Source organism: Egretta garzetta, unplaced genomic scaffold (genome assembly GCF_000687185.1).
Source record: "Egretta garzetta isolate BGI_Z169 unplaced genomic scaffold, ASM68718v1 scaffold229, whole genome shotgun sequence".
Classification (NCBI taxonomy): Eukaryota; Metazoa; Chordata; class Aves; order Pelecaniformes; family Ardeidae; genus Egretta; species Egretta garzetta.
The window spans coordinates 1,447,452-1,471,222 of NW_009270000.1; the positions used below are offsets into that span (position 1 = coordinate 1,447,452).

General features: G+C 38.0%; 1 protein-coding gene across 1 annotated transcript in view; it reads left to right on the top strand.

Moving 5' to 3' along the window:
* Nucleotides 1-23,771, top strand: part of MIB1 (mindbomb E3 ubiquitin protein ligase 1) — an 82,076-nt gene that overhangs the window by 505 nt on the left and 57,800 nt on the right. Inside the window, exons 2-5 of the mRNA XM_035903003.1 lie at nt 9,744-9,915; nt 12,636-12,765; nt 14,583-14,687; nt 22,458-22,524. Coding sequence (XP_035758896.1) covers nt 9,764-9,915; nt 12,636-12,765; nt 14,583-14,687; nt 22,458-22,524 — 454 coding nt within the window. The 5' untranslated portion in view covers nt 9,744-9,763. The remainder of the gene's footprint in view (nt 1-9,743; nt 9,916-12,635; nt 12,766-14,582; nt 14,688-22,457; nt 22,525-23,771) is intronic.

The window sequence follows — 23,771 nt, forward strand, 5'->3', positions numbered from 1 at the left end:
CCACCACCCCCTCCAACCCGTTTTGTAAAATGGTGACAGTCATTCTCAGTCAAGTATAAGGAGGATTGCAGAAAAAAGGTGTAGCACCTTTTTGCTAACGATGACATCAAGTGGTTGAAATACCGTTTTGTCGCGTAGTCTGCGTGTTGCCTTTTATCTGTGTTGCCAGATCTGCTGTAAAGTAGTGAAGGTACTGAAAAAAAAATAATGCATTCGTTCATTCTTGTAATCGCCTGGCTGCTTGATATTTATGCTTTGAATTCAGTCAGTTTGGACAATGGATTTAGATCTGCACTGACATTATGCGGCAGTGTTAGTGTTGCAAACACTGCAGGGAAATGTTCAATCTAGCACCTGTTTTTGTGGTGAAAACTCACAAAGAAAAATATATTGTTTGGTCTCATCAGAAATGTAGTGAGGTGGTTTTCGGCTGGGCAAGGTTGCCTCAATAATGAGGTGATTGGACCAATTTCTTGGGGTGCTTAAGATGTTACTGGTTTTGTAATGTGTCTCTCATTTAGAATGTGATGGAGAGGAGAGACCATCTTTGAGCCAGCTATGTGTAGTGTTATAGAAAGGAAAATTATAGCAGTGGGTTGAAGCTAACAGACTTTTGAAGAGACAGCATCATGGAATTAATTCTAATTAATTACAAAAATGTTGCTAAGAAAAAAACCCACTACACATTGCATGCTGAGCCTTTGAGATGGATTTAATTTTTCTGTGTCTGGGTACCTTCCTCTCCCCTGGCTTCGTGGTTGGGGTTTTGTTGTTGTTTTGGAGGGTAGACGATATTAAAATGAGCTAAAAAGCTTTCTGAAATGGACCTTGGAACGAGAAGTTAAGGGTAGTCTTTCAAATTGTCGATCCCTGTCTTGCAGATGTTTATGCTTTGAAACTTTAGCTGTATTTGATGTCCTGTAGAAACCAGTGGGACTACTTCTGCTTAAAACTGAAATGTATGCATAAATGTTGAATATGAGCCTTGAATGCTCGTTATCCCAGCTCTGCTTGACGTATTTGCAAGCTGACAGTATCCTGTTAACTGCATCTGGCAGCCTACACTCACTACTCAGTTTTAAGTCCCTGGTTTTTGTTGTGGTTGTTTTTTTGCTGCTTTATTACTTCCAATGTTCAGTTATATTTATACTTTTGTATTAAAGTGTTAATTTCTGCTTCAGGTATGACCTGTGTATTGCTGTGGGAAAAACTCATAAACATTGCTGTCTTCAAGCTTTGCAAAATGGGATTTCTCTTCCTGAGGTTTGCAGCCAATGCGTGCATCATCCTGACGGAACTGCTGCATGGAGCTAGCTACCTGGGATTGCTTTTTGCTAGAGAGTGTTACTTTTGAGGTCACGGTCCCTTGGAGATACGAAGAGTAAAAATTCGTAAAGTAGTAATAGCAAAAGGGCGAAGTTCATGGCATTAGAATGCTGTCAGTTTGGACTGAAATCCTGGGTTTACTGCTGATTCACTTTACATTCTTGGGCAGATCATTTCCCTTCTTCAGTTTTCCACCTTTTCGTAATTACATATTTTTCTCCATGGTAGTGACTATCCATTGTTTAGAATTAGGGACTCTGACTTGGGATGATAGTTTGATGCCATCTCTAGGGGTGTTTAAGTAATTTTGATATAAATACTTACAGGAAGGGTGGCATTAGGTGACAGGAATTTCTAACTGTAGTATTAATAATGATGCTGTTGAGCAATGAAATGTTATAAAATATGGGGTAGTTTTTTTGTTTGATGATACTTAGCACAGTGTTAAATCTCTTACAGTTTAAAACGAAAAAAAAATTCTCTGGTTCGTAAATTTATAGTCACAACATAACTGTATGTTTATAGTGAGAACAAATATAAAAATACAGCAATAGAAAGCAAAATTAAATTATTTATTGCTGGGAGTTGTTCTTGTTAGATATTCAAAACCAGACTTGATTATAAGTTCTTAAAAGCATGCTTGCAGCCAGAGTTGCTGCTTTGATGAGTGTGAGGCCTGTGCAGCCAGAAACAGCAGTGATGCGTCAGGGACCCACTGTGTTATAGAAGTAATGTCTGAAGCTCCTTCTATTAAAAAAAAAAAAAAAGCCAAACAAAACCACCTGGGTTTGATACATGTATGTGCATATATGTGTATAGGCCTTTAATGCTTGAACAATGTTTCATGGACTTAATGAGACACTGTTCTTGTATTTTAATGGTTGTAGGCTATTACCAGCATTGCAAGACTATGTTAACTTAAACTTAAATAGCCTTAGTACTAAGATTTTAGGACAGTCTTCTTTAAAATAGAAAGTCATTGATGATTTACATGATCTGTTGTAAGCTACATCTTTGCTCCAGATCTAGACATCTGGGAAATTAATGAATGATTTGTGATACAAAATTTTGTTTTTGTTTTCGGTTATGTCTAACCAAGCTAGCTATATTAGCTGCCCATTGGTGATCATATTTACATTAGCCAGCATTTCTTTAAGCAAGAAAGAGCAATTGAGAGGGATTAGTGAACTAAGAATCTGAAGATAAAGGAAACTTCAGTTAGGTCCTGTGTAGTTGGTTCCTAAATGGGGTAAGTGGTGGGATGCAATACATTAGCTGTGCAGCATGGTTGCCCGATTACTTGCAAATAAACCCTGGTCTTTCTGTAAAGCAGCCTTTTGCTAGGATCTAGGAGTGTTGAGAGTCCCCTTTTTCTGGTAGTGTTGTGGAAAAGAAACAGAAAGGTGTAGTCTTCTGAGTTGCTGAACAGAGGCTAAAAGTACGTAAACCCAAGCTTTACATTTAGAAGGGAAGGCAGCCTTTTGCCAAAGGTAAAGTAGCATGTCGATAGAGAGCACTCCTGACTATGTTTGCATAATACTCATGATCATTACAGACACTTTCTGTGTTTATTCTCTTTCTGAAGATTTGCTTTCTACAAAGCTTAGCCAAAAATTAATTTGTCATCCATTTCCTCTTCTATATGGTTGGTTGAAAGTAACAATGTTATTTTCTTGCTTAAAGTATTCACTCAATTGTGTTTGAATAAGGGGAGGTGGCGGAGGGGCTGGGGTCAGGAAGGGGAATCTTGTCATGGAATTATGGCTAGAGTGAGCATCTGTATAGCATAGAAAGCTGCTGTATGTGCTGTATTCTGCTAATATTGAAGACTTCTAGGTGTTATCTGTTGAAGATCTGAGTGGCTTTCTCTACTTGTATTAATAGTTTCCTGTAACCTGATGAGTTGCATAAATCATCATGAAGTCACACATGTTGGAACATTTTAAAAAGAACACCTTGGATGATTAATCCTATGTATTTGTTTATTTGTTCTTGCTTTTAGCACATCAAGTGTAATTTAAGGCAAATTGTCTTAGTCAAGATTTTTTTAGTGGCTATGTGTACATACTTACAGAACCCCTCACAAGTAAAAAAAAAAAAAAAATTAATAGCTTCATGAGCAGTGATGCTTGGGAAGCGTGGGTTTTTTTATATAAACATGTCCTTTGTTCTTCCTGCCCTTCCCCCATGTCTCCTACACAATAATCCTCTCCCTCCTCATGTATCTTGTGATACCCTTACTAGATAGGACACATGCTTTGGCAAGTCTGGCATCTCTTGCATATTGGACAGCTGGCTGCTGCCAAACAGGGTATTTAATAAATGAGTTATATTTGTTGGGGACACTGATTTGAGTTTCACACAATTTGTCAGAATCTGGTTAATCTTTAAGAATTCTTTGTTTTCAGTTTGCCTGGAGTCTGGCCATAGTGTAAAAATTATGTGGAAGAATGGGAAGAGCAAAACATTGGTATTGCTTTTTAAATTGGGGTGTAAATGAATCGGTTTTCTAAGTAGTTTATGATATCCCTTGCCTGACGGTAGTATGGTCATTATGATATGAAGGGATTTTGGCTTATTAGAGTTCTGTAGAGAATAACGAGTCCATTGGAAGCTAGACTTCGTTGGTTCTGAGAAGTAATTGAAATCACTGTTGACTTCTGCTGTACTTAACAGTGACTGGTATGGATACGCCTTGTACATCTTATTTTACTGTTAAGATGTTCTTTTATTGGACAGTTGTATATTGCCACCTTTATCTTTAATACAACAGAGATATAATACAACAAATTCAGATAGCCATTTGGGCAACACTGCTTCTAGTTCCTTTCACAGCTTTAAGAGTAAGCATGGGGCTTAAAAACTTGTAGGCAAAGGCTGTAAAATTGATGTATAAATGGGTGGTGACAGAGGAGTGGTGGGCTAGGTAATCCAGGGAAGGTGTGTGAATAAATGACAAAAGGGAAAATAACTGTGGCAGGGACATAAAGGTAGGAAACCAATATGAAACGCAAATAGTAAAAACATTAATGACAGGTGGGGATCAGGAATACTGGATTTTATGATGTGCTAAGGTTTAGAGGGGCATTAGGAGATGGCAGCTATTTAAAAGTAATTAGGCGTGGTGAAAGTACCCTTCTCAGTAGCTGGTTTCTTTTGGTTTTTTCAGTGCAGTATGGAGGACAATACAAAACCTGTTTCATTTTGAAATAGCCTGCTCCTAGGAAATTTTGAAGACTATTTAGAGGTTTAGTGTTTGCATTACCTAATTTTAGAGAGCTGAAGTGCTCTTCTGGTTCCCAACTGGCCAGCTGCGGGGCTGCTGTTTGAATTCTGAAGTTTTTATGGCACTTTAATGTAGTCCAGTAGTTTATGGCATTCTTTCCTAATATAAACTTCGTAAAGTTTGTGTTTCCTCAACCTTTCTTAAACAGCCTTTCTTTTGAAGAGTGGAAGCTGTTTATGTGACAGATACAGGTTGCATTTGGGTCAGGATTTCAGCTTGGCTCCAGAGCCTACACTTGACCCAGTCTCCTGGTTGTTTCCATGTTCTGTGCTTCGATTTACATCATGGGGTGGTGTTGGAGCACATAAACTGGTTTACTTTTTGGTGAAAGATATGATCTCAATGCTGATGAGCATTCAGTCCACTGGGCTAGAGCAGAGCTAGTCTGAAATGTTAGAAATAATGTCTCCTTCCATCCCCCCCAAATGTGTGTAGTGTGAACATCAGGTCCTTCATGCTGAATTTTGGTGAGTAGGTGGTGATGAGTAGATGGAGACCACAGTGATTCAGGTTGTCCCCTTGCAGGCTGTGGAGGGCCACAGTGGAACAGGTATCCATGCTGCAGCGCACGGGGGACCCCATGCTGGAGCAGGTGGACATGCCGTGGAGGAAACTGCAGCCCATGGAGAGCCCACACTTGAGCAGTGTTTTCCTGAAGAACTGCAGCCTGTGGTGAGGACGCATGCTGGAGCAAGGGAAAAGTGTGAGGAGCTGTTATGGACTGACCATAACCCCCCATTCCCCATCTTCACTGAAATTTCTTCACCAGAAAGGTTGGCAGGCATTGGAACAGGCTGCCCAGGGAAGTGGTTGAGTCCCCATCCCTGGGGGTATTTAAGAGACAGGTGGACGTGGCACTTAGGGACATGGTTTAGTGGTGGGCTTGGTACTTAAGGCTCTTTTCCAACAGAAATGATTCTGAAATCCTGTCTCCCCTGGGGAGAAGCAGGGAGATGGAGGAGTTGGGAATGAAGGAGTGAAGTTGAGTCTAGGAAGAAGGGGAAGTGTAGGGAGAAGGCGTTTTATTTAGTTTTTGTCTTTCTCACCATCCTCTTTGTAATTGGCAATAAATTTAATTTTCCCCAAGTCAAGTCTGCTTTGCCTGGGATGGTAATTGGTAGGTGATCTCACTTTCATTTTGACCTACAAGCTTTTTCATTTTATTTTCACTCCCCATTGTGTCAAAGAGGGGGAGTGGGAGTGGCTGAGTGGGTGTCTGGCAGCCAGCCAAGGTCAACCCACCACATTCATGTACCTATAATATCTACTTCAACTTAAAGAAGGTTGAAAGAATTTTTTTTAAAACATAGTATTGATTTAAATGGTTCATCTTGTTTGTATTATGAACATGACTAAGAGTTTAGCGATCACATTTTGTGATTCGGAAGTAGCACCTTGTTTTAGCATCTTTTTTTTTTTTTAGCTGATGAAGTTGAAACTCACTGAGTCCACTGTCACCAGAGGTATACAAATCTACTTCTCCCTCCAGATCTCTAGTGCTGTGGTTAAACATTCTGTAACAGGATTACTTGCCTGCTCCTGCCCTGCAATGCTTTGTTTGCCGTGCCAGCAGTGTTGTGCAGCACCACAAAGAACAGGATTGGGAAACCAATCCAGCTGAATATTTTTCCTCCTGGCTGTTTTTCAGCCGGGTATGTTTCTTGATCCAGTTTACAGCTCAACGCTGCAAAAACCTTTTGCTGGCATAATGGAAAGAATGGAGCAGCGTGATCAGGTGAGGCATGCACTGAAGTGGGCGTTGCTGCTGGAATCGTGTCGGGGAACGGATGAGGAAAGGCTGTATCTATCAGGGTGGTGGTTAGGGATCTGTGAGATAGAGAAGTGACTCTTGATCAGAGACTCCAAATACAGACATGCACTGTTCTCTTTTTAAGTCCTGCTATAGTCAGTAAAATGACTTTTGAGTCAAACATCTCTGTTTATTATTTTCTTGGTCTTTCCTAAGGAAGTTTTTCTGAGTTTTTCCACAGCAGCCTTTGCCTCACTGGCTAGAAATGTTTAGTTTTTATTTAAGTTTACTGTGAGATGACCTAGTTTATTACATGACTTGTGATTATACCTCTCTTTTACCCTCTTCCCTGCTGCTTGAACAAATTGAAGGATCCTGCAGCACTCAACTCCTTGGCTCTTTTACATCCAGAATAACTGTGATCCTTGACAAACTGTCTTCCCTGAAGTTCAGCAACTGTTAAAAAAATTCCAGAGATGTGTAACTTCACTGTTTTTGTATGAAATACCAATTTAGCAATCAATTGTTTAAAAAAGCCATATACCACCCCTCAATCCCAAGCGCCATAACTAGTTTGACTTTTTAAGCAAGGCAACAAAACAGTATCAGGTTATCTGAATCCTTTCAATGCACTCGTTCTTGAAGACTACCAAAAAAGTAGTAAAATGGTTCAATACAATTCATAGCAGTGAGGCAGCCACTGCGAGATCATAGCTAATACTATCTTTTTGAGTGTTACAGATAGTCAACAGATACCAGCTATCAAAGTCTCACTGTATGTAACAAGAAAGATAGCTTTTTCCTTGACGTTAACCCTCCATATTGGGAACAAGGTCATTGGTGGAGTTGTGTGTGTGTGGAGAAAATATATGGGTGATTTCCAAGTTCTTGCTTCATAGAAAAATAGCATTTTTAGTTGTTGTTACCAGGCAGCAAATTCTTTTTAAATGTAGAAGCTTAGTTGAAAAGAATGATTATGATATATGAGGTGTGCTGTCTGGCAGTTGGAGTTGGCAAATAATGTTATGGGTTATAGGACTTGTCTGTGCCAGACCTTCAAGATTTCAGCACAGACTTTGTGGTCAAGGTATGGATGCTGCCTTAGTCATAAACCGCTCCAGGAATTACAGTGATCATCTATTATAACGTGTCAGCAGTTTCAGGGTTTTTATTTTCACTGAAGGCTATCTTTGGCCTGATGAGGTGCTCAGATCTCTGTGGTGCCATTCTCAGTCTTTGTTCCAAATGTGTTGCCTTTTCCAGCCTTAGCTAAATATTTATTCTAATGTTTGTACATCAGGAAGACTTTTAGTCACGAGGCCAGAAATAGTTCTAAATACATTTATAATAAAGGTTGGAAGGGGATGGAGTGAGAAGCCTTTTTGGTTAGGAGAAATGATACAGGAGATGATTTTGCTGGCATTCAGAGGGACCTTGACAGGCTGGAGAAATGGGCCAACAGGCATCTCATGCAGTTCAACAAAGGGAAAGGCTGAGCCGTGCACCTGGGGAGGAACAACTGGTACAAACTGGGGACAGCTGGCTGGAAAGCAGATTTGCAGGGAAGGACCTGGGGGTCCCAGTGGACAACTGAGTGACTATGATCCAGTGATGTGCCCTCGCAGCAGTGAAGGATGGTGGTGTCCTGGGCTGCAACAGGAGGTGTGTTGGCAGCAGGTTGAGGGAGGTGATCCTTCCCTTCTGCTCAGCACTGGTGAGGCCACACCTGGAGTGCTGTGTCCAGTTCTGGGCTCCCCAGTGCAAAAGAGTCATGGACGTACTGAGTGTGTCAAGTGAAAGGCTGCAAATGCATTTTTGGGGATCTTAAATCATCTGGTATGAGGAGAGGCTGAGTGATCTGGTGGTCTTTAGCTTGGGGAAGAGAAGGCTCGGGGGGATCTTACCAGGGTATATAAATACCTGATGGGGGTTGTAAAGACAATGGAGCCAGGCTCTTTTCAGTGGAGTAAAGTGACAGGACAAGAGGCAATGGACACAAATTGAAATACAGGAATTTCCACTTAAGCATAAGAAGAAACATTTTTGCTCTAGGATGATTGAACACTGGAGGAGGCTGCCTAGAGGTTGTGGAGTCTGTGTTCTGGGAGGTGCTCAAAACCTGACTGGATATGGTCGTTGGTAACTGGCTCTATTTACCCTGCTTTGAGCAGTGATGGTTGGACTAGACAATTTCCAGAGGTGACTTCCAACCTCAGCTATTACGTGATTCCATGAAATGATCAGACAAGGAGGGATTTCCTTCAGTTTTGCTTCTCCAACTGTTGATTGTTCTTCACTGCAGGTGTCTCAGCTGTTGGACACAAGTGACTAATAGGTTTATAGTGAATTTGGCAGTCATTTCCAAAAGCATCCCTTCTGGAGGGGACAAAACCTGTTCTTTTTCCACACTAATTTAAGCGTGATTTGGTTTTTTGCCTTTTTTTTTTTTTTTTAAGGGTGTGTCACTGGGAAAATTTTGCGTTACTCCAGCATTTTAGCGCTCATTTTTATCTTGTGCTACAGACTGAATGCCAGTGCTTCTCTCTTCTATTGCTCAATTTTTTCCAAAGAGCAGCAGAATTTGATATTTTTTTTTAATAAAATTGTGGCTGTTCACTGTATTCAGAATGCATGGATGGAAACTGTCTGTGACTGAATACTTTCACTCTGCTGTAGCTTGGCAAAGCTGTAGGAGTAAGTAGTCTTGAGAACTCTGTTCTTGTGGAAGGCTGGGCAGGGCACGTTCTGGTGGGTTACATCTGGTCTGTCTTTGGCACATTCTTTTCAAAAAAAAAGCCCCATATAAAGTGGTAAAACACTTCAAAAATGGTAACATATTTTAATGAAACTAATGGATCTGTCGAAGAGAGCTTAATTTTTCCTATATAAAAAAGAATAGAGATAAGCACTAATCTCTTCCACTGTGCAAAACATGGAAATCAAACTGGTGATTTTCAGACTGTAACAGTCAGTTGAACACGGTAGCCTTTGCAGTGTAAGGTGTGTCAATAGGCTAATATGGAGATAAAATTCCAGATTGCCTGTATATTATGGTATGCACATTTCTGACCCTTCAACTTGTAGTTAAAAGATTTCTGATTTTTTTTTTCCTCTGCTTTGTATAGATGGAAAATAGCTTTCTCAGCTTTTTGAGATGGGGAAAAAAATAGACCATTTCAGGAACAGACTGACAACTGGAGATATGAGGCGTAGTCCATTATCTTTTTCCCCCTCAGTCGTATAGGCTGATAGGGTATCACTAGCAGCCTTTCTTTATTGTTAACTTTTTAGTGTATGGTTTCAAATTATAATGATGTGCATCAGAGATCTCTGTAGTAATGTAGCAAAGTCGTGAGTCTTTTTTTCTTTTTCTCCCCACAGGTATCAAGCATGATGGGACTATGTGTGATACTTGTCGACAGCAACCCATCATTGGCATCCGATGGAAATGTGCTGAATGCACAAATTACGACTTGTGCACAGTTTGCTATCATGGGGACAAACATCACTTGAGGCATCGTTTTTACAGAATTACTACACCAGGAAGTGAAAGGTAAACATAATTATTTTTTTTCCCCATGAAATTAAACAGGAACAGTTAATTGTGGTTAACTTTTAAAATGCAGATTTGGTTACTGAAACTTGGATTAGGTAAGATGGTGGCTTGAGGTGCAGATTTTGTTGCTGGTTCTCTGCCTCTTTGTGAGGGGGGGTAGCTAGGACAGATCTTTGGAGCTTGGAAAACACGGAAATTTTAGAAAGACTGGAATAGAGAAAAAAGGATATGATTATTCAGTTTCTTTTAACCTTGTTGCAGTCTTCCTAGTTCGTGTGTTATATAGTAGCTTTAAAGCAAAGGCAATTATCTTTATACAATGTGTAATCACAAAATGATTTGTTAATGAATTCCTGAATGTGAAAGTTTAATTAGGTTCAAAAGTGGTGTAGACAGATTGAGGGAAAATATCCTTCCTGTGGGCTATGAAAAACAGACTGATCTGGAGAGACAAACCCTCCGACTTGAACTGCTTAAAGTGCTCACTACAGAAAGCTGAGAAAAGACAGGATTGTTCTACCCTTGCCTTGGTTTTCATGTTCTTTTCTTAATCATCTATTATTGTCTCCCAGCGAAGAACTCTGAACAGAATTGGCATTTAGTGTGTTCTTGCATAGCTGTTCTTGATTATTAAATAGCTTGTCTAAATTCAAAACCCCTCTCTGTCATGATTATTCTACTGGTTAAGTGAGAACAATGATACTTGCCTGTTGCTGAATACTTGGAGAGCTATGGTAAAGCGTTCCGTGAAGGCTACATGCTGTGGTATCACCTCTGTGGTAACTCTCCAGAATGTGTTCTTTCATTAAATCATTGGAAGCTTTTTTGTTAGATATGATACTCAGTTAAATGCGACATGTGTAAGGCAACATTTATTTCCTCCTCTCGGAGAAGTAAGGTTTACAAGTATGTTGTAATTCAGTTGATATGCTTTTATCAGTGCTCTTACAGTTAAGGGAAGTGGTTGGAGCACACAAACTTCAAGTTATCATATTGTGTCTTGTAGGGACTGTGTTTATTTTCTCAGATGTTTGCCTTTAAGTTTAACTATAGCTCAAATGCCCAGGTCAGTGTCTTAATCAAAAAGTAAGTTCTGTTTTTGTGAGATTTATGCCAGCAGATCTATGTACCAGCTAGATATCATAAGCTTAGTGTCTCAGTTATAATGTTCTAATGAAGAACGTGACTTAGAAGTTGAATCCAAGAGTAGAAAGTGCTGGCTTTGTGTAATTAATGGAGAATAGGTAACAAAATACAAATCTGTTTTTCTATTTCTTTTTTTTTAAATTTCATTGCTTTTGAGAGTGCTTGCCAGACTTCTTTTTTTTTTTTTTTTTTTTTTAGCTGAAGTTTCCTTTGTAGTTTTAAGTGGTCTGTTCTGGTGTATAAAGTGTAATTTTTAGTTTTGGAGATAAATTGTATGCAATTGCAGGAAATCTTTTGCATCTTGTTACTTTCTCCCTATCTTTGTTTACTCCTGTTGAGCTCTGTTTTGCAACTCTTATCTAGAAGGCAGCTTCATCTACCAAGGAGCTGTTTCTATCCAATAAACTTAGCTGAGAAAACTGTTTGAGGTAGGAGAAAAGGGCAAAGCAGAGCTATTGAATCTGGGGGATATCTCACAGAATAAATGGCAAGAGGCATCTAAGGACATCTGGATGAAGGAAAGCATGAGCTCTACCTGTTTTATTCTTGAGTCTCAGATATCATAGGGGCAGCATGCCAAAGTAATGTACACTGTTTTTTCTCAGCTTTGTATGTGTTGAGATCTTTCTAAAAGGCTGCTATAAACAACATATCTTTGTGTTTTCTTCCACTCTTTTATATTACTTAGATAAAAATGGCTAATATTTCCAACAGTTTAACTTTTTCCTTGTCTGCCATCTGCTGGATGTTAGAAGTTTAGCAGGAGGGCGATAAACTTCCTGAAGAGGTCAGGAAACATTCAGAATTTCAGCTGAAAAATACTTTTGTCTGGCGTGAAGTAAGAAATCTGTTTGCAGGCAAACTGGTGGCTTTTGAGATGACTGAAAAGGCAGGAAAATGTTTGTCTCGTCGTTTCTATTTGTAAGTTAAATGCTCATGAACTGTTCTGTTTGGGCTTATCTACTTCAGTTCTGTTGAAGTCAGAGGGAGAGAAAAGGTTTGCTTTAGAAAAATAACATACTATGACTGAAAAGGATGGATGCTGATATACTGAATTAAATTTCCCAAGATATGCTGTTAGAAGTATGTAGAAAATAAACTGAGACATGGAGGGGAAAGAGAAGTAGCTCTTACATAATAGCAGAATTCTGAATAAAAATGGCAGGGCAATTGTGGGACAGTAATATTGGCCTAGAGTGCATCTAAGAGAAACAGAAATGTGTTGTTTATGTGACTCTGTATGTTAATGATTTTAATAATATGAGTACAGATCTATAGGTAAGTGGTTACAAGATTATTGCTGGTAGTAGGAAGTTTGGAGAAGAAATTATCATTAGAATTAAAACCAATTAAAAACATAATAAATCTGATTTAGGAAGATCATGGTTTTTTAATCTTGTGGGCTGCTGTTCAAGTTGAGAATTGAATGGATGCAATTCATGCACTGAAATCTGTCTTTGTGGGGTTACTTTTGTTTCAAGATGCTATCCTTCCTTTCCCATCCCCAAAGATTCATTTTGGATTTTCTTTATTATCTTGACATTTGTGGGTTCTTCTTTTAATAACTTCAGGGTATTGTTGGAGTCTCGACGTAAATCAAAGAAAATTACAGCAAGAGGAATCTTTGCAGGTGCCAGGGTGGTGCGAGGAGTTGATTGGCAATGGGAAGATCAAGATGGTGGCAACGGGCGTAGAGGAAAGGTAAAAATAAAACTGATTTAAATAAGATGATGCATTTCTGCATGGTCATGTGATAGCATCAGTGGCCTTTCTAATTGTAGAGTAAAAATACCATCATAAAAGTTAGTATTTTAATTCACTGGACACTTTTAAATCTTACTCCGTAATCATAGAATCATAGAATGTTTTGGGTTGGAAGGGACCCCTAGAGGTCATCTAGTCCAACCCCCAATGCTCCAGCATTTAGAAAGAGGAGGAGTGGTACACTATGACCAGCACAAAATTTTTAAAACTAATAAATTTTTGTCTTGGTTATTCTGTTTAAGACTGGCTTGTAACAACATTAAGATCTTGGGCATATTTCAGCATTACTAGACAGCTGGTATAAAAACAGCTCTCAAGAACAGCCCTTTCTGGTCATCACCATGTTCTGTAGTTCTATTGCTTGTGGGTCAGCACATTTGTGTATCTCTTGCTCTTGGTTTTCAGTGCTCGGACCCTGGATTTTTGTTTTTATTTTTTTAATTATAGAAACTTTTCCAGTTTAAAATTTAAAACTTCTCAAATGTTGGATGTGGATATTATATTATTGGCTTAGGACATTGTATGAGTGTTTGTGATTTGTTGTCTGATAAAAATACTTGGATTTTTTGAAAACTGCATGGAATTATATGTTGCTAATCATAATCTTTGCAAATTTTCCATTTACAACTTGCATTTACCTTGAGAACTAATGAAGGTTTATTATAAGTATGAACATACAGCAGGGAGTGTAAAATATACGATAATTTTTATCGCTAAATATGAGATGTTCTAGAAGGAGAATTGGATGGCCTTACAGCTTAGTGAACTGGTGGATTTTGTTGCATTTATTTTTAGTACACTTAAGCAGCATTTAAAAGAAAGTTAAAAGTGTCTGAATAAAGTATTTAGCCTGTTTTATATCCTAGACATTTATGGAAGCATTAGGACTTTTGGGGGTTTCATCTTGGATTTTACTGAGAGGAAATAATGAATTTAAATCTCTTAAAGCAAGGGATATTCAGATGCATCTTTTTTCATCATTGTTATTTACCCCTTGCTGTGAATTTGGCAAGATATTTTGAAATCTCTGAAACCTGCAAAATATAAGAGTCTTATCCTGCATTGTCTGCTAAACTTGAATTAATGGGATTATTTGCAAGCTGAAAATATGTAGAAATGTTTTTAATGAGGAAAAGCAGATGGTAGATAGCAGAAACAGCTTTTAAATAAGTACAGATAAGAATGAAGATAAATTCTGGAAATTGACTTTTTTGAATAGTGGAAATGTTTTCAGAATTTGGAGCATGTCCTCATGATTTCAAAAATGTCAGGGAAAGTCCTTTCCTCCTTCTTTTGTACTGTTGTTAAACAGATTGGCTCTGGAAGTAAAACTTTGTCTCCTAACATTGTGTACCACCACCAGGCTAATGCAGGTTAAACCAAACAAATTGAAGCAACTAAAACAGTTTTCATCATGTTTTTCTTAGTTATATGCTGTTTCAGTAACATTTCAAAGCATCATAAAATAAATTTTTACAGTTCAGATTTTGTTCTCTATTTATGTAGTTAGGTTACCTACCAAATATACAAAAGAAAAATAATTCTGCAAGGTATATATTCAGGCTGCCATCTTATTAAGACACCTAGGGAACGCTTGTATCAAACAGAGAACAGCTTCAGAATAAATTTTATTCAATTCAGTAAAACTGCTGTACCCTGAGTTATTCTGAAGATGTGAATAAGGTTTTAACTACAAATTGTTCTTTCTGAGTCTTTGTTCTAGAAATAATTTTCTTATTTTTAAAACCAAATAGGTAACTGAAATCCAAGATTGGAGTGCGTCAAGTCCACATAGCGCAGCATATGTTCTTTGGGACAATGGTGCTAAAAACCTTTATAGAGTTGGCTTTGAGGGCATGGTAAGTATAAAAGAACACGAAGGGTAAAATGCATGGTGGGGGAAGGGTAGTAAGAATAACTTGTTGTGCTTTATTATCCTGCTTTTATAACAGCCTTTGTCAGTTTGCATGCTGTTAGGTCACTGTGAATACAGCTGTATGGATCATGCATATGTATTAGGAAGAAAATCTGATCTGGGAATCTAGAAAACGTGAATAACTTAAAGTTAAGGGCTGGTTTCTGCCAGAGTATAGTAAATATTTACATTGCATACATGATTACCTTACTGTGCTACTATTGTGCTTAAATTAAAATTCTGAAAAGGAAAAGCAGCTTAGTCATGAACTTTTTAAAGACCCTATTTCTTTAACTCCTGAACACTTCAGTTCACTTCTGATTTTGGTGTGATTCCTGCAAGATTTGCAGTTTTTCAATTACTGGCAACACTCAGAATCCTCTTGAGAGCAATTTTTTTTTTTTGTCAGTGGAAAGGTGTTGAATTAAGTTACAATATTAATTTGCTTTAGCACTAAATTTTTCTTTTTCACTTCCTAGCTTCTACAGCTACTTCTACAGCTTTAGAGAGAAAAATGGGTCAGACTTCAGCCTAAGTGCCTTCTGTTGCTGGGTTTTCATATCCTAATGTGGGTCAGGGAAAGGTTACTTGATTATCAACTGCTCGTAACATCTTAATTAGCATTTTCTTTGCATGGTTTTCTTTTTTGATACTGCAGAGTGTTACGATGTTAACATTGAAGTGTCATCTTGTCAGATGCGTATCAGTAATAAAATGTTAAACAACGACTAGTCTACTTTTTTGAAGTAAAATATTTTGTCTTATAGCCTTAGTTGAAATAATGAATATTAGTCATAATAATAAAAAATATATGCTAAATACCACTTTTGCAGTAAATACATATTTTAGTGTCAGGTTTAAAAAGAGTAAACATCTCTAATGTGGGTCAGCTTTTCTGATGCATTAAGATGCTAAGGATGAAATGTAAGTCAGTATTTAATTATGACCTTCATGGTGTCCCCTCCCCCAGTTATAAAGAAAATTCCTTATATACTGGCAAAAGAGAAAGTAAGTTATGTGGAGTATTATATTATTAAACCAATGGTTGGCATCTTCCCCCTTATATTTGATTGTGATGCATGGAGAAGGAGCAGAATTACACATTCTAGATAGAATGAGATACAGATCAACTGATTTTTTTTTTTTTGGTTGCAATTTCAGTTGCTGTGCTAAAATTTGTGCACTGCATAGTAGGACTGCTGTGGAATCATGAAAGATTCCTTCTGGCCTGAGAAAAAATACGTTTAAGATAAGGTATATTCTGCTCTGAAATAGTTATTCCCTTAATATAAATATATTTTTATTGTAAGTAGGCTATAGTCTGTTGCCACACTATTGCCACATAAGGGAGTGTTAGGTATTTCTGGAATACTTGGTTAACTGCTGCAACTGTAAATTTGAGTGGATAAGGGTGACCCTTCCCACAAGATTTGGACAAATAGAAATATTTGGTCGGTCATTTAATTAACAATAAAAACCTGTTGAAATGTTTGTGAAAGTACATGTATCCATCCTATATATAGGATAATATATAAACAATATATGTACATACATAGGTATAAAAAGGATAATTTGAGGCTTTCTTTATATGTAGTGCGTACCTGATTTTAATCCATTCCTACAATAATTTTGTCTTTATTGGATACTTTTATCAAATGCAGTTTTCACTTCAGACAGAATGGATTCTTGGATATCTGTGACAAATGGTCATTTGAATGTAAAGCTAGATTTTTAGAACTGATTAATTGCTTGCCAAGTGTACAATTCATTACGATTATTTACTACTATTTATGTGCTGTTATGTAAAGCTGCCTAATAGACTGTCAGGAACTTCATGTAAAGTTGGGATAAACTTGCCTTGGGATTTAGAAATTGGATAAGAAAGTCCTGAGAATGTGGACTCAACAATACTTGGTGTGTGCCCATGTAAATACAGCTGGGGAGAGACCCCTGCTTGCAAATGAATTACACTTGACTCAGACGCAAATGGAGCTGATTAAAGAAACACAGCTTATTATTGTAAGTCAGGGTTGCTTGTTTGATAGCTGACAGGCTGCATCTGGTCCTCAAAATTAATCTATCTGGCCTGCCAGCTTTTCCTTGGGAGAGACAGGACTGGCTGGTGGGGCAGCAGGTGCTGGCTGAAAACTTGCATTTATTTGTGGCCAGATCCTTTGAGTTTTTATTTGAGTTTGCTGTTGCTGTGTTTACATGTGAAGTGGTTGAGAGGGGTGCACCTTGCCTTTCTTTGTGAAGCCTGGCAATTTAAATCTGGGAGTTTCTGCTGCCACATGCCACAAATTCCCAAACTGAAATCTGTCTTTATGATACTGTTAGGTTGAATAACGTTTGCTACATCTGTAGTAGCAATAAAGTACTGTTGGCTAATACGGTTATTGACACTGCTTGCATTTTATATCTATATATATTCAGATTCCAGGGCCAGACCAAGCTGTTAACCTCATTACCTGCTTTAGAATGGTGTGAACATAGCCTTTTGCAATAAAAAGATACACTATGTGGTATTAGAGAGTTCATGAGAAGATTGTGATTTAGCTTTTTGGCCTTGTTTCTAGTTTCGGTTTCTTCATATCGCACAGCTTGAGGATCTAAAGCTGGTAACTTCCATTGGTTTTCAATAAGCATTATACTCTACTACTTACTAATATAATGATTTTGCTATAAAAACTTATGAAAATAGTTCCATCAGCATGAGTGCCCTAAATCAGTTTCATTGTTTAGGAACCAGTTTTGTGCTACCAAATTTCTTTGCTCTTGCCTTTTTTTGCTGTGATTAGCCTCCTCTTCTTGTTTTTCATTATGGAGGATCTTGCTTTCATCTGTGTAGCCTCTGAAAGAAGTAACTGTAGTTACCATCCATCATTGTCGCAGTAATCTGTAAGCCATCTGTGTTTGTGTACTTTTTTCCATGAATTCTGAATAGTTGAGTGCATAAGGGAAATTGAGAAGATTCCTTGCCCTTGTGTTTTTGACGTTACTTTAAATTTTCTTATCCTGATTGATACTTAATGTCTGTTCATCAACATTTATTTGGGTTACCCTTAACGATAATCCTTGAAATTACTCCAGAGGATTTTAAGAATGACTTAACACTTTTTTTTTTTTAATAAAAACAAGGTAAATGTCTTAGCATACTGGGCATTGCAGGGGAGTGTTATAAAATATATAGAAATATGCTTTCTGCTGCAGTTACGACTGTCAGTTCTGGAATGCAAGTCAAATCTTGAGCTCTCTAGTCTGTCTTGTCCCCCTAAAATGAGGGATTTAGGAAGGAGCAACAAGAAGTGTCATGATTTTGCTAGTTTAGCGTCCTTCTGTGGCTTCTAGGTGCTGATCAAAACTGATTTAAAACAGGAATATGAATTTTGGCCACCTTTAAATGTGGAGCAAGTGTTCTTTATTACATTACTCACAGTGTAGCCAAAGTTACGTGGTTAGTTGTTTTGGAATCCAGAGAGGAAGGAGATATTTATATATACCTTGTGCATTTATTTGCATTTGTCAGCAGACTTTGTTTCGCTTCTTGTTTACATAGTCTTATTTCTCTACATTTCTCCTGTAGTCTCAACCAAGCCAAGTTTTTCATCTCTCTGTAACAGAGTTGCTTAGAAACATATTTCCGTTAAGCAGAAACGTACTTACTGATCCTTTTCCAATTTTGTTATTTACAGTATTAACTCACAGGGAAGACTTTTAAATGGTCCTCCTTAAAAAAAAAAAAAAAGTTACACATGGCAAGTTTTTGTAAGTGCCTATAATCAGTAGATAGTAAGGTTATAAACCGTTCACTCAGGATCTGCCTGAGATCTGATTACTTCTATAAGAAGCTGTTGCTATTGTTTTATACCTCATACCTCTTTGTTGTCCTTTCAGTCACCTTCTTTACCATCTTCTATTTTCTCTTTTTATTGCTTTCACTTTTCTCAGCTGCTTGAAACCGAAAATGATTCGAGTTCATTAAATTTGAAATACAGCATTTCTTATAAACCTTTCACTAAAACTTGTGGATTTATCCAGTCCCATGCTGTCTTAATCAGGTGACAAAGCAGCACGCACTGGGCTTTCTGCATTTGCTCTGTAAGGGCTTATTTCCTTGCCAAAAGCTGTTGTGGGTTTAAAGACTTAAAATGACCTTTTAAAAGGGTGTATTCATTGCTACCTCAAACACCTGCAGCTGTGGCACTATTCCTGCTGGTGTATCTGTAAGATCAGTATTAATTTCTCTCCTAGTATTTGCTGCTGGTATTAGATGCTATTTCAGTGCATCTGGATCAACCATTCTTCTTTTTCTTAGCAGCTCACCTAGTTTTCTTACCAAGTCTGTAGACTCCCCTCCCTGGTTTTGATGGATGGCGTTCCATATTGATTGGAATAACTTAATGGTTATTCCAGTAGGCAGCTGCTCCTTCAGCATTGTTTTCCTCTTCAAGGTCAGGAATGATGGTGCTTCTATACCATCTGCCAACGCTGCTGACATTGTTGTAATGTGCATTTTTTCATTCTCTGAAGTTTTTATGATCATGAAATTGCTGCTGTTTTTTCATTGGTATAATTGGATGGTAAGTCAAAGTAAACTGTTATGTTTTCTGTATTTCGCATTTGGCTGAGCAGATCACAGTCTCTATGTAATCCAGTCACATATGCTGGAATGCAAAGAGTTTTTCACCAAGTCAGAAGGTAGATGCTAGAAGACCACAGTTCTCTGCTGTAGGCAAAAAACATTATTACCCACTGTTCACGGGCATCATCTGTCACTACTGATCTGAAAGTCCTGCTGTGCAATGTTTTGTGCTCATGCTGTTCCTTGCGTTTTCATTATAATGATTTCCTGCTATAACTGAGGCTTCCATGTCGTCTTTAACTACACAAATTCCACAAAATCTGTAGCTTGTTTTTCTGTTTCTTGAAAGAATCCTATTCAGGGTTCATTGAATGATTTCTCCATCAAGTTAGTGTATAAAAGCTTATGCTTCGTTTTCATCTTTGCACGTTTGTCTCCACCACGTATTTATACCTACCCTCACAGTTGTTACTTCTTTTTCTGTGCACAGTGTGACTGTGAGCCTAAAACTTGTGTTTTAATATCCCTTGTGTTTTGGTAGAGTCTCTTTTGCACTTGTATGCCTCATCTCCAAACGATCAGCTATTTCAATCCATTTACAAGACTCGGGGAGACTCATAAAACTTGTAAAAAAAAATCCTGGTGGGGTTCTCTGATGTGCGGTACAGCAGAGACAGCAGGAGCGATGCACTGGCAGCCTGGCGTGGCTGGGCTGCAGCTGTGTTTGTGCTCCATCCTCACTAGGGGGGCCTCTTGCCACGCAATCCCCAGGGGAGGATGATCAGGAGCTTAACACCACCCCTCATTTTTTACTTCAACTGCTTGAGCAGAAGACAACTTGTTTTCCTTTTCTGATAAATATAGTAGCTGAGTGCTAGACGTAGAATTATAGTTGCTCACCCAGCTTTCATGGTACTGAAGTACAACTAAGTACGGTTTCCTGTCTTAAAACTCCAGGACCCTTTTTTGGTTATGTTTTTTTAAGACATTTGCAGGCCTTTATCATGTTGATTGTTGCTTTTCTTAATAGTGCTGTTTGCAAAGTTGCTGACATAACTCTTTGCTGTATATACAGTATGTGCAAGTTAGTTTCATACTGCCTTAATCTCTGTCAGTGCCTCATCTTTCTGTGTGTTTTGAGTCCTCAATTTTTTTGGTGAAGGCTCATTAAAAAAAGCAACCATGTTACCTTGCTTTTCTGTAATACTTACATCAGACACTTGTTTTACTCTTTAGTGATCTAACATTGACTTCGCTATGTAAGTGAAAGGAAGACGGATGTGAAGCTGAGGTTCAACATCAAGCTACCACTTAGTTTTACAACCGAGTATATCATTATACTCCAGAAATAAACTATGTGTAGGGCACAGTAGGCAGGGTAAAAAAAGAGAGCAGATTTATAGATTACTGGTGGTGGTTTTTTTCCCCTGTAAAACTTAATGTGTCTTAATCTGCTTCCTAATAATTTCTGTTGCAAGATAGTAATTAGCCTTTTGCTGACTATTTTATTTCTTCTGATAGCTGTTAGCCATCAGTCTGCTCTGTATGTTAACACTTGCTGTAATGCAAGCAATCTTTCACCCAGATTTTGCCTGGCTGGGAGGAAAACCGTGTAGGACCCTCCCGCGCTCTATTCTTAATGCTCTGAAGAATGTGGAAACGGCTCTTGCATGTATACCCCTTCTTGACTCCCGTGCAGACAGCTGGCTGCTGCATGACACGAAGAGTTCGTATTCAGTGGGTGAGCCCGAGCACTCCCAGGCACATTAAATCTCTTGTTGGTCTGGGGGAATGAATCAGCTTGCCATCTGGGGCGGTCAGCGCAGCCCCTTTGTCTTCGGCCGAGTTAAACCAAGCACCTGCCTACCGTGTGGCAGCATTTTGTGGCAGGCCTGCTGCTGCCAGGCTGAACAAACTCTATTTCTCTGATTTTTCATAGGATTTGGAGAGTAGCTAAATCTCATTTTCATCTGGCTGTTTTCATCACTTTTTGAAAATCATCTCTTTTTCAAAAAGTGGTGGTACATTCTTCGTAGATCAGGATATACACTGATTTTAATGTTCTTTCTGGCTGCTCAGCCTACTATTGCTGAGGGTAGTATTGTGTTTGTCAGTGCCTTGATGGGTTGGAGGACTTGAGAGTTTTCATTTCAATCCTTTTGCAGGAGCACGGTCTGTCAATAAATCTTGGGTGTGGGAAAAATAATTGTTAAAGTATTTGTTTAGTTCTGGTTGATTATATCATAACCACCACCTGTCCTCTATTTCCTCCCCCATCTCATAGAATATTCTGACACATTTTGCAAACAGTTTCCTATCTCCTTCCCAGATCATCGTGTGCACAAAATGCCCTTTGTCTAGTGACAATTGTTCCATAAGGAGCAATAGCAGATGGTAACCACTTGACTTTAGGCAAAAAAAGAGAGGAAAGGGGAATTATAGGAACTCCACTGGCTTTACGAATAGGAGCTGGTTATCATACTTGAAACCTGTTTCTCAGATGATAATAACCAAAGTCATTCTGGATAACGAGCTTTAGAACTTTTCTCTTTAAAAAGATCATGTTTAGCTCAGCACAGTGGCTTGTTTTTTTAAAAAAAGTAATATTCTTCTGTTCTGTATATTCTTAATCAGAAATTTTTCATTTTGTAGAATTTGGGTGCTAGGTTTTCCTCTCTAAGTTAAACATGTATCTGTCAAAAAGGGTTAGGAAGAGAGGGCACCACTGGCAGGCATTAAATGATTGGTACAGGAAAGGCTGTGGCCTCGAGCACTGTAGATTTTTTTCTTTCTTTCCTTGCTTGTGTTTTTTAAAAGGAAATGTAACTTTATAGAACAATGCAAAGGAGCTTAGTGTTATTTTAATACCTTCCTTTGAGTTAAAAATGTCTCATCCTTTATAGCATTTTTTTTATTGGTAAAGGCTATTAAAATCTTGAGAATGTCAAGGCTGATAGACTGGAAAGTATTTGAGATTATATGCATCAGTAATGAATTCATGGGGCATGTTTTTTGTACACATAATTTTCAGCCTTTCTTAATTGAGTGTATTTTGGTTCTAATTTCACTGACTTATGTTAACCTGGAGACTCAGTCAATGAGGACTAAAGTTGTCTCAATTTCTCTCTGTAGTCTGACCTGAAATGTGTCCAAGATGCAAAAGGAGGCTCTTTCTACAGGGACCATTGTCCTGTGTTAGGTGAGTTGAAGATAAAGTAAATTTGTCTTGACGTGTGTTAATTATACTTAGTCTGGATTTATCTTTAAATGTCATCTAAAACGACTGTCCTTACTAGAGAAATGTAAATGGTAACATTTGTATGCATTAATAATAAATCGTAACACTTTTCTAAATGCATTTGGTATCAGTGTGCCAAGGAGATGGCAAGGGAGCTGTTAAGTGTTGACTAAGTAATAAATTGAGTCACTAGTTGTGCACTATATTTCTGAAGAGCCAAACATAGCTGTGCATATTCTTATAAGACTCTTAAATATTCAGAGATGTTCAGTGAGGTAGCATGTGCATAGCCATACACAGGAGTCATTCGAACCTGTTATTTTATACTACTACATGTTGTGAAATCTTAGTTGAGGTTTTCCATATCAGCTATTGCACGGACTTATTCCTCTTGTGTCTTGGCTGGGCTGTAGACATGTGCAGGTGTATGACAAAAAATAATTGTCAGGTGTTTTGGTTTTTGAAATATGAGCAAGTTGGGATAAATTTTATAGATTACTGGACACAAATTTCTTAATTATTAAGAATTAATGGGAAAACACCTGGTCATGAAATTGGATGCTACATAAAATTTTGCTTTTCCTGAGTTTCTTTTTGTACTTCAGCGCATAAAAATAGCTGATAATACTGGCTTTTGTAGAGTGATGAGAATTCTCTATTTGCCAGTCTTAATCTAATTCCTTGCACAAGTGTTGGAATACGACCTGCAAGTGCTATTCTTTTGTTGACAGCATTGGTGAAAAGGTGAAAACAGTAAAGGTCTGTTTTGTTTAGAAAAAATACAGTTCTCCAAGAAGTTGCATAGATATTTACTCTCAATGTGATGAATTGTTTGAAAGTAAAAAGCCAAGGCACTGTGGTCTTTGTGTCTTGCTTCTGTGCTTAAAATGAATTTTGCTATTTTAGTCTGACATGAATAAAGATAGGAAAGTAGTAATAGGATCTTACTGTTTTTTTATTACACAGGTAAACTTAGGTTCTTATGCATGCCCTTTATTAATTTTTGTTCTTGCTTTAAAAGTACAGGTCTGTTTTCTGCATGTAGCTTACCTTTAGGGTGATATCATATTTGAATGCATGAATATTAACCATTAAAGGTAGTTGGAGACTATTCTTTGTTAAATTCTTCCCCTTCCACTGTATTAAGTTGCTCTTAAAGGATGATGATGAACTCTGTTCATCACTCTTACCACATTATCCTCCGTTTT